We start from the raw sequence: 17,227 nt of genomic DNA on the forward strand, positions 1-17,227 counted from the left end.
GGCGTTTTCCACCCAAGTTTTTCCTTTCTCTGCTCCATTTTCTGTAGTAAGTGACCTGGTGGTTCTGTTGGACAGGGAAAGGTGCTACATTTGTTGAACTGGCCAGCACTGCGGCTCTCTGCAAGGGACATGCTATGCAGCAGGGAACTGGGCTGCTGGTTTCTCCCTTGGGCTGCTGCATGCCAACTGATACAGACATGCTGGAAGCAGTGGAGTGACACCCCTCTGTAGAAGTCGATGGGTAGAACATACTGGAGCTGCTGAATTTGCCCAAGGAAGGGGGAGGCAGCAGCAGGTGGGAGGGCTGGGAGCTGTGGGAGGATGAGAGTTCCGGTTGCACTGCATTGTGGCTCCCAGGGACTGCGGCTGATGGTGGCTGAGCTGAAGTCAAGACTGAGAGAGCAGCCCATACTAGAAGCAACACAACCAGAAGAGGGGAATTTTGTTTTTAACTCTCTTTTGTCTGTATTCTGTTTAATTTTGAGTTCAAGAGTGGATGAGCTGATTCACAGAGGATATATTTTTGGTTTAGTATTAATTCAAATGAAACCTGACACTTGAGCTTGAAAGGCCTGCTGATCTCTCTGAAGTACTTCTGTCAAGGAGACATCTCAGCAGCTTCACTGCCACACTGTCCAGTCTCACCTGGAGACTCCTTTACTCTTGCCTTTTCAGCCATATATTTCAGGAGCTGAGGGGAAAGGAGCTGCTGAGACTGAGCAGTAAGGACCTGAGGGAGAAAAGGAGCAGAATGCATAGTTGAGAGAGAGAGAGGGAGAGCAACAGAGATAGAGATAATTCTGCTGTGCTGGGTAGATGGTTTTACCATAAACTGCAGCTTCCATGTGCCATAAAAGGTGAATTAATACTAACAATAATAAATATAGTAGACTCGGAAATTCTCATAGTGGATGTAGTTCACTTCCAGGTAAATATTTTGGTCATTTAAAGCATTTTGACTTCCAACCCTGGGATATTCATCAGGTTCTGGAGTGGATCAAGCTCTTCAGCTAAAAGAATCTAGGATTCTTTGTAGCAAAATCTAGGATTTCTGCTAAATTCAATATCAGTTTATTTGCAAAGACATGAATGCTCAACTATGTGATGTTGGCATAACTTCACGTGAGGATATCTAGCAAACAAGATATAGGCAGGAGTATATTCAATGAGTGAAGACCATGTAATCAGTGTAGTTTCACAGACTATTTTCATGTGGGGGACTTTCACTGTCAAAATATACATCTCTTAGCTCAGTTAAAGCCTCAGTAACTTCCGTAAAGTATTCATGGCAAGAGGACATTGCTCAAGAAGTAGAGGAGGGACAATACAGCATGAGAGCATTTTATTTTTAACTGAAAGCTTGGTAAAGGTTCCTCTTAGTAATAGGTCAAAGCCATTAACTCAAACACATAAAAAATCTGAGATAAATGTAAGAATGTGAAAACAGTGTTCTGCAAACAGGCTGTTAAAGCAAGGTTTCACTTATAAGAGTGTTTGGGGAAAATATATAGCTGTGTAAGCCTGAAGGTTAGCATTTAATCACCAGTATATTTAAGCACATATTTGCAGTTTTTCTCTGCCTCCTTTACAAGTAATTCTATTATGTATCAGTTTTTCCTTTTCTTTACATTGATCACCATTACATTTCTTCTGCTGTGAATAGTGGCATCCACTGGGTCCTTGCTCTTAGTACATGTTCTTTTTTTTTAAAGTAATTTCTAATGAAAGTTGAATGGATTCCCAGAATGTTGCCCCTTGGAAGTTGCTATAGAGAAAGAATATGGCTATATATTATTTTTGCTTTCTGAATGGAAGCTGTAAATGCAAAAAGCTACAATAAAGCTGCAGTTCAATAAATGAAAAGTGCCACTACTCTCATGCTTAGGTGACCAGAGATTTAGCTTAATATGTAGCGCTTCACATACAACTATGTGACAGTTGCATCTTCCTGTTAAGTATAATGCTCCCCCTGAAACATAGGTTATTAATATTTATCAATTGCAACATATCATGAGCCTTCTTTGTACTATAATATAGAATCTGTCACCATCTGATAGTCCTTTGCTGTCACAGTTTAAATGGGGCTGTTAATTGCTTAACTGGGAGTTGTCATTAGATAGCTTCCTTGGTATGGAAGTCTTTGCTTTTTAATTCAGCTTTCTCTCTTTAGTTCTTTCTTGACCTTCCTTCTCTTTGGATTCTTTTTCAAGCTAATGAGGTTTCCTCTGACATCACACGCAGAAAAGGAGAAATATTATCGGGATGAAGGATTTTATTCTCTTTTACAGACTACAGCACTTTGATGCTGTTACACGTTTTGTGACTTCCCTCTTACTGCCTTTCCTTGGGAGCAAAATGTCCTCTGAGGCATTTGATAATTTTAGATCGTCTGACAGGAATGTCAGTTTTAGACCCAAGACCTGTATCTCTCCAAGCATTTTGTGTAAGGCTAAGTAAGGATATGTTTATATAAAGGGCTCCATTTGTAGCTCTTAAATGGAGTAACTCGGTAATACATATTTTCCTTTACATTTAGCATACTTGGTAGAACAAGATTTAATGATAGGGTGGGATACAAGCTATATTTAGTACAAAGAAATAAAACCAAATCTGTGGTGTGAAGCACTTTGTCCTGAGGGCCCAGTGCCACACTGCAAACTTTGTAAGGGTACTGGTTCAGATTATGTATGCTCCCATGGGCTGAGTGCCCTGTGCAGTTTGAAGCACAAGAGTAGCTCTATGAGCAAATATTGCCACTACTTCCATCCATGCCCTCTCAGAACTTGCACACTGAGAGTCTAAGCATGATATGTCAGGGATGGTCAGAAGATCTACCTCATCAGCACACTGTTAAGTCCAAACTGAAATGGTAATTAATATCAGTGCACCACAGCTGCCATGTTTGTGAAATGGATACAGACACATCAAATCGCCCACAGTAGGCACTCAACTCTGGCTGACCATAATGGTAGGAAATAGCACAGAGAAAGAGAGAGTTTACAATTCCTTTAGCTGCTTCCATTTCTAACTGATGTTCAGCATGAGTAAAGGGTGCAGTGTTTGTACCAAAAATGTCTCCATTATCAACACAATCCTGGAGAGTTTATTCTTTCCCGTGCCTTAATATTGCTCAGGGAAAAGCCATGCATTTCATTTTCCTTTTACTCCACTCCTGCATTTCTGAGTGTGCACTGTTTGGATTGGATCAATAAGACTAATTAAAAACTTCGCTTGCTAACTATGCTACCTCAGCAGATCTCCTATAGATCTGTCTGTATGAGCCTTGGAGGTTCATCAAATCACATAGTGATTCATGACAGTGTCTTTAAGACCACAGGAGCAGAACAAAGAAAATAGCACTGAAATACCAGAAAGCTTATGCACATATTAATTATACTTAAAGCTATAGAATTTCCTTGACGGCTTACCTAAATATTGCTTGTTCCAAAGCACCCCCTTGTGCTGGCACTAGGTAAGACAAATTGTACAAGAAGCTTCTGGCTCTCTGATACCTCTCTATCACTTGGTCAGGATCTGTGTTTTTTATGTCACCCAAACCCTTTTTTCTGCTGCAGAGGCCTTTTGCTTAATGGCTCATGTCCAAAGTCCTCCTGAGGTTTCAAAGTACACTACTGAACCCAATCAAACTGATTGAATATAGATGGAGGTAGCCTTCAGACTGTAGATCCTTATTGTTGATGACTAGGAAAATGAAATTACGTGAACATCGTATCTGTGGGGAAGTCTAACTAGATTTAAGCATTATGAATTTCTGAAGGGAGCCACTTAATAATAAGTTCATATACTGTCCATAAAGTTTTTGTGTATGTTATTCACAGTTGGTATGCCAAAATATTAAAGACTGTAGTTTTGAGACTTCCAGAGTTTGAGTGACTTTAGTCATTTCCTTCTGGGCTGTCCAAAACTGCTTTTTAGAAATATCTTTTTTCTGGAATTCAGGCTCCTCTTGGCAATGTCATGAGTTGAGAGGAACAAATACGAAAACCCTCCAAGTCTACAATAATTTTGGAAAATCGTGCCTGAACTATGTAATAATGATTAACATTAATTTAGATAATGTTTTTGAAAAGCAACAACCATCACTTCTACAATCTAAGCTAGTGATAACAATATGTTTCACTTCTCTTATATCTAACACATGTATCCACTGCCAGCAATATTAGATTGGGCAATCTCTGTCAGTGGCAATGTTCTGATGAGACATCTCCTTGACAGAGACAGTGCACTTTCACTGGGGAAAAAATCAATTCCATTTTGTTTTTTCTGACTTGAATGTTGAAGATGTTTTGGAAAATGCCCAGATTCTGAGCTTCCTCAATTTTTTATTCTTTATTTCTTATGCTTTCTGTAACAAAAATAGAGCACAATTTCCTTGAGGGATTCTGTATAATTCTTGGTGTCTCAGATATTAATTTGGCAATCATTTAATTGCATCACAAGAGCTATTGGGTGAAATTAAATTACAAATAGATGGAAGCAGACAATGCATTATTAAAAAAAAAAAAAAAAAAAGTGAGGTATCTGCAAGTGTTTGAAATTTTCCCCAAGGCACCCTACGTTGTCCAACCTCCAGAGAACCACTGCAGCAGAGCCAGAATACTGCTTTGCACAACAGCTACAGCACATAGGCACCTGAATTCACTACCTACACAGGCTTTTTCATCTGTAGCTTGCATATTTATATATCCTACGCACATTCCCTGTCTCCTCAGTTCCTTGGTTCTCCCATCCTAGCTGCATGTGATGTGCTCCGCCTCTCTTTCCTCCTACAATGCCACCCTGCCAGCAGAACCCATCCCATACTCCCTGTGTTGCCTTACGTGGTGCTTTGAGCATTCCTGTCAAGGCAGCAAAACAAATAGCTGATAGGTTTAGGCACATCGATCATTTCATTATTGACATAACTCTTTAAGAATTAGCTTAGGTAAAAAAATACAACATTCTGTAAATGCTATCTCAAAGGCTATGTGTTTAATGCAGTTTAAGTGCACCAGTGAAGTTTGAATTTGAAAAGGGCACACTGCCTGTGAAAGGCAATGATTTTACATTTGCAAGTGCTGAGTGAAAAGACAAAATTTTGTGGAAGTCAGGTGTGCTGTGAAGTGCTACTGTTGCACCTGATATGAAGCAAAAATGAAAGCAGTAATGCATGAAATACAGATTTTAAGTTGTGATAAGTGCAGATCTAATACAACTTTTATTGCAGACTTCTTACTGCTGACTCCATAAAATACATCACATAAACAGCTGTTAATCTGTTCACTTTATCTTTTAACATTCATTTGTTTAGTAATCAGTTCTCATTTGTTCTACATATGGTATAGCTTCTCTTTTATAGCAGCTGCGTATAATGAACATTTGGAGACTCAAAATGTATTACAAAATTTACTGTTTAACATTTTTCTACATTATTTTTGTATCTGTCACCAAGGACTTTCGAACGAAAGTTAGGAATTAAAGTCATTAAACATAGAGTAAGGAAAGTTTAGGTGCTTTATCCTCTTTCTGAACTGATAATTTGTAGTCGAATTTCCTGTGACCGTGCTTCACACTCTGCTTAGCTCCTTTAAGCAATTAATTTTCTCTATTTATACTGCCCATTCCCTTCTGTGATTCACTGACGTCAACATGTCAAATTTGATTCACTTGTCAGTTTTGTTCTGTATCGTATGAGAGACCTCTTGGTAACTCACTCAGAGTAACTTACAGACCTGAGTGCATTTAGAGATTTTAGAAAATGACAGTTTAAAATATTTAAAGTATCAAGTGTTCTGGTTCAGTGTTGGGATCTGTGGTCATTAAAACTGAGCTGTACGAACATAGTTCCCTCCTGGAGTGTTTGAGTGTCATCTTAACTCCTTTTTTCCAATATTCTGATCTTTAACAAGACCATTTTATTACAGTAAGTGTTCTGTATTGTTTATTCATAATTCAGTTGTGTTCTGATTCCTGGAAAGAATGAATAAATTGAACAAATGCTTTTCTTGACAGCAAAATACGGGTGAAAATCTAGCTATGTACTGCAACTCTGCTAATATTAGAGTATGATGACTAATAGCACACATGCCCTTGGATTGGCCAGTAGCATGTCCTTAGTGTTTACTGTTGACCTTGACCTGCACTTTCTTGTGCGGAGTCTATACAGCAGCAGGCAGAGAAGAAGTTCATCTGTTGGATCTGATGCCATTCTGAAAACAGGAAATTCCTGGCCAGTTCTGCCCAATTCAGCCACAATGCCAGGTGGGTTGTGGAGATGATTAAAGAAAGCAAACTACTGCCTAAGTATGCCGAACGTATCGTATGCTGTTTTCAGACGGCTGATTTTTTCGGAATAGCTGCAAGTTAATTTGGTATGTGTCACCAGTCATGTAAACAGATAGATATTGGCATTGTGTGTGCAAACGCTCAGTTGGGGAAAATATACAAAAGATGATAGTGTTTTAGAAAGAATTTCAGGCATTTCTGCAAGGCATTTTCTTTGCAAAAGATTTAGCTGTAAGAGAACTGTGCTTGTTTCTAAATTTAACCCTACTAACACCTTTACCACCTTCTCTTTTTTGTTTCTTTTTCTCTTCCAGTGCCACCTTGGGCCTTAATAGCCATAGCCATAGTTGCAGTCCTATTAATCCTTACCTGCTGCTTTTGTCTCTGTAAGAAATGCTTGTTCAAAAAGAAGAACAAGAAGAAGGGGAAGGAGAAGGGAGGGAAGAATGCTATTAACATGAAAGATGTTAAAGATTTAGGGAAAACCATGAAAGACCAGGTAAAGTACCTCTCCTTTTCTTCAACTCTTGAGTTATGTTTGCAGAATTCTGCCTGATCTGTCTAACAAAAAAATGTTGTGCTCGTTGCCTTGATAGTTGCTCTGTGAAGAGAGGACTGATTGTCAGCATCTTCTCAATAGCATCTTGAAGTGTGAATATGGGTATGGCATCACTGATAAAGCAGCCAACCCGTTTCTCTCCTCTGCTAATAAAACGAACGGATTTGTAATGACTCTTCTGGAAGGAGGAAGTTTACTGAGAGTATCTTGGCTGTCAGAGAAATGTAGCAAAGTTGTACAACTTCCTATTTTCAGGACTTTGACCAAGACCAAGTATAGCATTTATATCTTTCTAGCGGTAGTTCTGAGCACAGCTGATAAACAAACATAGATCTTTACTCTGAATCTCCTTTTACACAAAACCTTAAGGTCAACTGAGAAACAAACAACAGCATAGAAAATGAGAAACATGCAAACAAAGGAAAACAAAAAGGATTGCATAGAGCATTCGGCACAGTGATACTGAGAGAATTTATTTTGTGCAAGAGGTGAAGCTTAAAGTTATCAGAATATACTTGTAGCTCTAAGTCAGTGGAGTAACTTAGAGGAATAGATAAGCATAATGCCCTTTGAGTAGTATCATCTTCATGAGAGCAGACAAACTTGTTGTTTAGATCTGCTTCATTAAAGAAAGCAAAAGTTGCAGGACCTAATCCTCAGTACAACAGACTTCATTAATATGTTCCTGAAATATTACTTTTTTTAATCAGGATTTTATTATTGTCCTTCTTCCTTACAATTCTGGTGTTATAAATTCATAGGTAAAGCTAGTGAGAATAAGCAGAAGAATAGGGAAATAAATGCAAAGAATTCATGTGTTCTTATTGCATTGCCAGATTTCTTAAGCAAAGACAGAGGGCTCTATTTTTCTAACAAAAAGTACTGAGAAGACTTAGAGAATTGCAATATGAAACCTCTTCAGTAGTTGACAATAACTGTAAAGATATTGCATGTGTCTGTGCTCCCAAGACTTTTCATAAGATTTAGCCAGAGTAATTCAGAAGCACTTATCCAGCCAATGAGAAAAGATTAAAGCAAAGTATGGAATGAGTAGTTCCTCCCATTAGCTGGAATCTAGTGTGTGAGGAAAGACAGGTTGATTAGTAATAGAAGCCAAATCTGGGAGCCTGAGGAGCATCAGATGAAGAGCAAGATCCCGGAAAAGCCTAGAGAAGAGTAGCTAAGAGTTGTATGGAGCAATCCAGCAGAAGTGGTGGGATGTCACTGTACTCTGATGGAACAGCCACTGGTGAGGCTCATCAGCCAGTCCTCAAGAGACCTGCTACAGGCTAGCGGAGTTTTCCAGGCGTGTAAGTCATGACAGGGGAAGAATATCAAAAGTGGGTGAGGAGATCTTGTAATTTTTCTAGGTGGCTCCAGCTGTTTCCAGTTTCTGAAAGGACAGTTTTTGTTGTTGCTCAGTGGACAGCAGTCATTGCTGAAATGTCAACGTGCAAGGCTGCAGTTAATTTTTCTAGGCTATACACTGTACCAATAGAGTAAGCTTTAGATGGTGCCCTGGTGCACAGCTTCAGCCTTCTTCCACCAGGAGGGAAGATGCTTTTCATGTACCATGTTGGTGTACTGAAGTGCAAAGCTTCAAGTATAGACACAAGGCAAATTCGTATCTGCAAACAACCTCAGCAGTACACAAAGTCAGTAATGTAGATGTACCTTTTCAAGGTCACAAAGATAAGTGAGGTTGAACTTGCAATACAACAGAGCAGAAATTTGGTGTTTTCCTTTGAAAAAGATTTTGTATTTTACTGATCTTGTTTTCTCCGTATGATGAATATGAAACAAACCCTTTTACTTTAAGCACCCAGATTGAGGATTTATGAATTCCCTGTACTTAATTTAGAGGTTGTATTATTAAGTAATTTTGAGTTATTTCCCCACAAGCCATACATGGTAAGTCACTTCATCAATTGTTGGTTTACCCAGGGCTACTTTTAGCTAGCTTCTTTCCATTGAAGCAAAGGTAATTCAAAAGAACTCTGATTATGTCTGTGAAAAAATCCCTTGCGATGTTGTTTGCTGTGTTCTACCAATGTTACTAATTATAACAAACCTAACACTTCCTTGCAGGATAAATAATGTGCAGTTTGTTTATTGATATTAATGTGGAGTTTCTTCCGTATCATTTAAGACCACTGTTGTATTGAGAATATATAATGGAGTGTTTTTAATTGTATTTGTTAGGACCTGGATAAATGACCATGGATTCTTGGAAAATAAATATATAAAATGCAAAATTTTATTATGTAATTAGTATTGAATTTAATAACTTTATTTTTTCTGGAAAATTTTGATTAAAAGCTGATTCACGGCTCCTTATTTATTATTTATCAAAAAAGTAGCTCAAACTTTGAAATGTTACACCGTTAGGTATTTCAAGATGTTTCCATTCAAAGTATTCTGTATAGGTATGTGAACATATTTTGCCCAAATATTTTGTGTTTTAACTGACGTGGTTTGGTCTGCAAAGTAAACCTGATGAGGATAGATTCTCAGCTGAGAAATATAAATGCTGGACCCTTACTAAGTGACTGCATCACCAGCTCTCTAGCCAGTTTTCCTCTTATGTGTCTGGGATTTCTAAAGCAAGTTGATTGAGTTACCTCCCTTAATTTCATACTAGTTGGTAATGCATACATTTTAGGTCCTTGGCATTGAATAGTTTCTAACAACTTAATTCCTGATTTTTCAAAAGTCAGCTGTCTTTTTTTTTTTTTTTTTTTTTTCAATATGAGTGATTTTTTATTCTGGCAATTTAATCTGAAATTATTAGTGCAGGCTTTAGTATACCTAGCTGAGCTCAGTGCAATGTTAAACGTAAAATACTTCACAAAAGAGGAATGAATCACTTTCGAGGTTCTGTCATAGAACAGAAAGGGGTGAAAAAAATGGAAAAGTAATTGTAAATCAGGATGTTAATCTATTGCCTTTATAAAGGGCAATGTACAGTACCAAAAATCTTAAATGTTGTCAAGAAACAATAAGCTTAGTTCAGTCATCGTTAAGTCTGAACATACGAGTGCTAATTACATGCTGCCTTCAGCTGAGAGAACATAATAGCAGTTGATAGGCACTTGGCACCTTGCAAGATCCTGGTTCCCTAGGCACACAAAACTTGAAAGGGAGCAGCATTTGGCAGTATCAGCCTCTGGAAGTGTAATTTCCAGCTTAGCCTGGTTTAGTTTGTCAGAGAACTTCTGGCTTACATGTGCTCATGCTGACCTGCATGTCCATGCCAAATCCTTATAGAGTCGTAAATTTGGCATAAGTGAAGATACTTTTGACATAGAGACTCAGTTGGAACAATAGTCAAGCACAATAGCTAGATATTATAGAAATTGAAATGATTTTTGCTTCTGTTAGACTTGCACTTCAGAATGACCACTTTGCTGAACACAACTTTTAGTCTGATTTTTAAATGAGAAACTGTGAAATAATATAGATTTTGAGCAAATTTGATTGCAATGAAGTGAGAGAAGAGTTTGAAATAAGACAAGGCTTTCAGTCTTCAAAAACATTTCTACATCTCTCCATGGTTACTTTTTCAAGCAGAGTACACAACTCTGCCAAGAGCTGGGGATAGGAGAAGATTCAGTCTGGGGAGCCGAATTATTATAAGAATGTACTAAAAAAGGTCATTTCTCCATGGTTTTTGCTAATGTTTGTATGTGGATGTTTTAATTTTTATTTCTTCCTTCTATGTCCTCCTTGTCTGTGTTGTGTCTCATGACTGTTCTGGATTGTCACTTGCGGTAGGTTTACTTTGCTATTCGGATGCACCTAGTCTAAAGCTCTGATACATATAGTCTTCTGACAGCTCTGGCTCCTCAGCTAAGATTTGTATGTAGTAGCTTTGGTACACACATCAAGAGGCTGAACCAAACTGATTGGGTATTTTCTTGGTGGGGGAAGGCTAGAGGAGGGGAAAAGAAGAGGTTGTTATTTTTTCTGTAGTTCAAATATTTCGTCAAACTGTACTAGAAAGCTCAAGTTTGAAATCAGTGGGTACCTAAAAATAACTTGCTAGTGTTATTTCCATCTGCTATAAATGTCACCGTATCAACAGTAGACGGAAGCAAAAAGTGTTTTTTACTGTCTTTTTCTTAGCATCAGTAAAATTATTTGTACCCCATGAAACTTGCTGTGGGCTGTCACATCATCCCAGTATAGGGCACGTGCTTTAAGTCCATAGTACTCCATGACAAACTCTTTTATGTGATCTTACTGCAGATTTCTCTGGGTGCAGCTGAGTGACTACTGGCACCAGCATTTTTATGAGATCTTCCCATCACACTTTTCTTCCTTGTAACTTCCCAGTGTCTTCCATGCCTCCAGTGGCTACTTTTTACCTTAAGAAAAAAAGCCCCAAACACCCAGCCCTAGAGATGCTGTAATAGCTGCTGATTTATTGGGTCTGAATATAATACCAATGTACAGCAAAATTCTTGCTTAAGCTCAATCTATGGGCTGAGGAAAGAATAGACTTAATCATTTCAGTCATGAACAGTGGCACTGAAAAATTACTAAAATTTAGCTCTATTGCTTGGAGATTGGTTGCTGTGGTCATCTGAACCTTTTATTAGGTCAGAAAGCATTTTTGGAGAAGGAGATTTAATATCTCAGTCATTCCTCATTGCATCAGGCTGAAACACCGTCACTAGTGAAACGTTTTTGTTTTACAATGGATGTGTCTATTAAATGAAACAGGAGACCTGGGATCAGGTATATGTGCTATACTCTGGAATATACAGAGTATACTTCTGACTTTCTGTGGCCTTCAGTTGTTCACGAACTTCTTTGGATCTTTATTTTTCCTTTATGTAGGCCTTTCTTTTCCACTGGGGTTAAGTACTATCTTCATCACAATATTATGTTAGTTTTCATGTATTAATTACAGTGAACTTGTGGAACATTATAAAGTAATACAATAGTGAGAGCTGCAATTGCAACAGACAGTTTCAGCAGTAAACCCTTTTTCCTTCAAAGGAACAAAAACGCTGAAGACCTTTTTAATGTTAGGTACCTTCAGAAATATTTAAAATTCATGTGTGTTGACCTTGTAGCTTAAGGAAAGTTAGTAAAATGAGATCAGTAAAATCTGCACCATCTTCCGAAGAGCCTGTACTTCACTTAAAAGGAACCCAAGCCTTTATTACTAAGTATAGTCCAGTAGGATCTTCTGTGGGGATAGGAACACTTCCTGACAGCAGTCTTTTCTTCTGCAATGTTTCTTTATATTTATTTGTTTTCCCAGTTGAATGCTTAGAGAATAGTGAGAATTAGGGAAGGCCACCTGTCAGTCTCAGCAAGGCAATTCCCATTTGTTGGTATCTTCAGCCCATGCTGATGACGTTCACCACGGTTTATCTGCAATGCAGTGAAGTGTCTTAATTCACACTCAGAAAGACAGCATGTGCTGCACAGTACAGTGTGGAAAATTAGTCAAACAATGTGAACAGGTGGTCTTTATTACAAAACAAGCCCAATTATATACTGTGATGGTCAAAATGGGTTGATTGGGTCCCATTTATGTGTTAATTCAACCACAGACTCAAAGGACTGTCCTACTGCTTTTTTTTTTACCCGTCTCAGAAGCCAACTCTTCGGGATGGATAAAACTTCCTGAGAAAATGTGAAAGCAACATGTTTATGAAGATGCAATGTTATATATGAGTACATTCTACAAGGTTTTCTGCAAAATTCTTATTTAGCATAGGTTAGTATTAGACTTCATAACCTTGGAACTGTGAAAGCAACATCTATGAGCCACATGGCTGGGCTTATTTGCATTCCTATCTCTTCCTCTCAGCCACTCCCAAGGAGACAGAGGAGCCTGCTGTGCATGATTCCTACATTTCTTTTTCCCCCCTTTCAAAAATATTTTTCTTATTAAATAACTACTGTTACTTTTATTGTAACCTATTGTACTGTTAGGATAAAATGAAGATACAGACTTACATGTCTTGTTTTCTGTACTGAAGGTCTTACCATAGGAATCTTCTATAGTCAAGGATGTTTGTATCTTGCATTCTTTTGATTAACAGACCAGGTTTTGAATTGTTTATTCAAGACCAGAGTCTGCAGGTTCCTAATGAGTTGTGTCTAGGAGGTATGCAATTATTCCATAAATTAAGTGATTTGAATCACACTCTCAAGACATTCACATGTATCCACTGATTATGTGGAGAGCTGAGCTCCTACACTAAGTGCCTGAAGTTATTGGAAATGAGTAACGTACAACAGGAACAGCAGTTCATATTAATGAGGTATGAACTTCAAACCCTAAAGGGAGTATTTATTTGTTTAATTTTTAAGCAAGGCATGTAGTCTTTTCAAACGGAAAGGTGAATAATGTCTATGAATAGTAAAATAACCTTCAGGTACAAGAATATCAGATACTTGATAAGGTTCCGTTTAAAGGATGGTCAAAGCTTATCTCTTTTTATATGAATAAGCCAAAAGGACAGTTCTTTGCCAACTCTTTCTTCTTTATATCAATGTAGCACCCAATAAATCATGTCCGGCTATATTTAGATTAATTTGCATTGTTAAATAGATGTAGCACTAATTATATAGTATGACAAATTTTTAACAGAAATAAATTTAGTACTCAGAGTGGTCCTCCCGTGCCCAGGAGCCAGCTCTATCCCAAAGCATGCTTCCATCTGGCCATCTGCCATTCGTTTGGGAAGGATGGAGAACAATTGATTGAGCAGCATGCACTGGCCAAGCAGCCTAAATCTGCCTCCTACTCACAGCCTGCTGCTTAGCAAAACGAACCACTGCCATATGGGAAGTGGGGGCAGAGCGTGCTACCATACTTGCAAGAGCACTTGCATCTTTTTGTTCATGCACATGGGCCCTGTGGTCAGCCATGATCCACAGGGTGAACTTCCAAAATAGACCCCTGGGTTAACACAGACACTGTCTGAGTCTTTCAGCAAATAAACAAAAAAGCAAAAAGCAAAAGAAAAATATTAATTTGAGGACTTAGAAGTTCCAACTTGAATTTACATGTCTGTATTTTACATTTGCTACATCCCTCTGTTAAGACAAAAGAAATCAGTATTTCAGTACTCGAACAATTCAGTGAGCTTTTAAGCTGAATGTGATGGCCTCATGTCAGAGAGGTCCTAAAGAAAGCAAGCCTTTGGATAATCCAGCAGACCATTTAAAACCTGGATAACAAGCAAGGAAGTAGTGTCAGGGCATCGCATGCTGGACGCAGCAGGGTCATTCTGTGCATCAGTATGGCCCACTGCTGCTGAGTGAGGCCAACAGTCTTACAGCATTAATGGCAAAGTCAATTTCACAGAAGCCAAAACCTGGCTCAGCCACTGGAAACCCATGCACAACATGCTCTTTAAATTAACTCATGGAGAGAAAGCAGATGCTGAAAGAATGAGATGTTGCCTTTCCTTCTGAGGGACGCTGGTAGAAAATGCGTTACAATTGCAGTCTTTTCTGTTTTGTGAGAAGGAATCAGCCAAGATTTTTTAAAGGCTTTTCTTTTGCCCCAGGATAAAAATTGGCTACATCAGAACTGTGGTGTACTTGAATGTGAAAGAAATTGATAAGAAATGCACCACCATTAGGTGCAGCCATTCGTAAGTATGGACATCAATAGGACGAAAAATTGCCTTTCGGATAAATTCATTGTTGGACATGGCACAGAACATTCTCGCTACAAAATAATATTGTTTTCTTCCATTCAACTCAGCAGGCATTGCACAAGCCTGAGGACTGGACATCACTCATATGTTAAAAAAACCTCCTTTACCACGTGAACAAGAAGACTGATTGACAGGGCAGATGTAGAGGGAAATCAGACTGCAGAATGCACCGTGGTGAAATAACCTTGCAGGCTGTAGTCAACATTATGTTTTCCTTCCTAACATGTCTCCTTGCTTACTGGTGACTTTTTTCCTTACATGAGAGGCCATAGTTCACCCCATGAATGGAATCAACCCTTAAACACTGCTAATGAAAATCTTTCTGTATCTACAACGGTGAAAGATACTCTGCTTGCAGTCCTAAATAAACTGTGAAGTGAGCATTAACAAAGACACAAAGATAACTGAGACCAGAATCAAAAAGAGCAAAGTGTACCTTCTTGGGTCTTTTCCTCCTCACAGTGACTCAGATGAGGTTGTGACCTCTGCCTTGCTTTGCAGGACACTGTGAAATACACTCTGGGGAGACATTAAATAAAAAAAATGCATGGAGCTGTTTTAATCTCATGTGCATTGTGCTTTGTGGTGGATAGCAGTAGTAAAAACCCATTCACAGGGTGTGGGTCCACTGGTGGAGCTGAGCTGGAAGCAAAGGGTGTTCACAGCACCCTTTGGGTGGTGTGAGGGCAGCGTCAGTGCCAAGAGGCTTTTGCTGCCTGGTGCAGTGAAGCAGAGAAGAAGCCCAGGAAATGCAAGAACCCAGTGCAGGGCATGGAGTCTGCAGAACTGCAATCACAGGCACTGCTTTGGGTTTTCTTTCCCTTTTTTTTTTTAATGCAAAAGACGAAACTACCAAAAAAAAAAAAAAAAAAAATTGAAAATGAAGCATTTTCTTTATAAACCCAGAAGAGGAGACTATAAAACCACCCTTAATTGTGTTACAGAAGCGAAGAAAGAACCAGTAAATTGAACTGTGGATCTCTGCTGTAATTTAGCTCTATTTGTTGTAGAAGTCACTACAGAGTAGATGAGCTTGGGAACAATTGACTAAGCATGGCGCAGAAAAGAAAATCCTAATGGCATATGTAAATTTATGTCTGTGCCCTTGGTTCAAACAAGTTACAGAGCTCATTCAAATAAGGATTAAATGAGGGGTTGCTCAAAGAATTCATTTTCCAGCTCTGAGGAAACATATATTGTGTGGTTCTGTTATAGTCCCTGGCACAACAGAATTTCTCCCACTTGCTGATTTTACTACATGTGAATGTGTCACCTTGTAGTGGTTGTATTAGACTATCAAAATATGATTTTTTTTTTTACATTCTTATTTACATACAAGCATACTTTTTTCAGACACTTACACACGTGTAAGAGGATATGGACATTTCTTTGCAGTTTATTTCTGTATGTTCACCTGAGTGAACTTCTTGGTCTTTCATAACTAGAAAAAAACAAATGTTTTTCAGCATGATGAAATAATAGATTTCTATGCTGCTCTCTATATATGACAGGAATTAAAAATGTCATAGAATTAAAAGAATATTTAGAAACCAAAGGGGCTTATATTTTTCTGCACTATAATTCAGGCTTTCTGATCACGGTTGTGTCTGCTGAAGTGGCTTGAGTTGGAAGTTAGTTTATAATTAAAAATATTTGATTTATTTTAAAACCAATAAAATATAGCTGCTTATTTTAATTGATTGTAGAGATACAGCAATAAGAATCAGCATAGCGTGATGTTGTGTACTGTAAATTGAGGGTTGCAGTGCTATTCCATTATTGATCTTTCAGAAAATCTCAATACAAAATAAGAATCTCTGTGGGGTGTTTCATGTACTTTGAAGCCATTCAATCCCTCTTCCTCTTTGGAACACAGCAGCAGCATCACACATGAGAAAATTCTGTGCTTCCCTTGACCCATCTGCTTAAAGCATTGTCCTCTAATCCAAAAGCAAATTCCTCTCCTGAACTTAAAAACTGTTACATGCAGACAGCTTTAGAAGTAAGCATTTGTCATTTCTTCCCTCCTCCTCCCTCTCCTAAACCTTGGACAAATCTGAACGCCATCTCATTCTTAGTGTTTCTTAGTTCTTCGGTGTTTCTGAGTCAAGGTCAAGAAGAATAATATAGCTACTCAGCTGATGTGAGTAACATGAAACATTTTCCCTCTCTCCTGGGAAATAGCTTTCACCTTCCAATAGGACTCTCATAAACTATGGAGGAGTTTACCAATCATGCAATGTTTTGTGTCTGCACTTCAGCACTCCCTTGCAAGAGTTCTGAGAACTCCTTAGATTCCCTTTGTATTTTCTGAAGACATAGTAAGATTTTTTTCACAGCCAAACCTCTCACATTTCCTGATGTAATCAGGTATGCAGAAGAGTATATAGTTTTTCTGAAGAGAATATGGATGTGTAACTTTTGCCTTGTTGCAATAGTTGCAGATGCCTCATAGCTGGAAAGGATCACAGAAGGTTCCCTTTGCAGTCTCCATTTTGTTCCTGAGGAATGGCTGCAGGATTGTTCTGCTCAAACCAAATCCAAGCCAAAAGTAGGTGTAATAGCAGAAAGGACAACACTTATCCCAGAATCAGGGATATCCTGGAGCTGTTTATCATTCTTCTGTCACGCAGTCCTCTGCTAGGGTGGTACTGAGATGATTCAGTGGGTCTTGGAGTTCACATCCCATTCT

The 17,227-nt window shown here is 38.4% G+C and overlaps 1 protein-coding gene across 2 annotated transcripts in view; it reads left to right on the plus strand.

The window, feature by feature from the left end:
* The window catches only part of SYT1 (synaptotagmin 1), a 258,525-nt gene that overhangs the window by 164,526 nt on the left and 76,772 nt on the right, over positions 1 to 17,227 (plus strand). For both annotated transcript variants that reach the window (XM_042815939.1, XM_042815940.1), the window contains exon 4: positions 6,600 to 6,784. In XM_042815939.1, coding sequence (XP_042671873.1) covers positions 6,600 to 6,784 — 185 coding nt within the window. The remainder of the gene's footprint in view (positions 1 to 6,599; positions 6,785 to 17,227) is intronic.

Source organism: Centrocercus urophasianus, unplaced genomic scaffold, assembly GCF_019232065.1.
Source record: "Centrocercus urophasianus isolate 14NV4802_14NV808 unplaced genomic scaffold, USGS_Curo_1.0 seq_15, whole genome shotgun sequence".
In the NCBI taxonomy this organism is placed as follows: domain Eukaryota; kingdom Metazoa; phylum Chordata; class Aves; order Galliformes; family Phasianidae; genus Centrocercus; species Centrocercus urophasianus.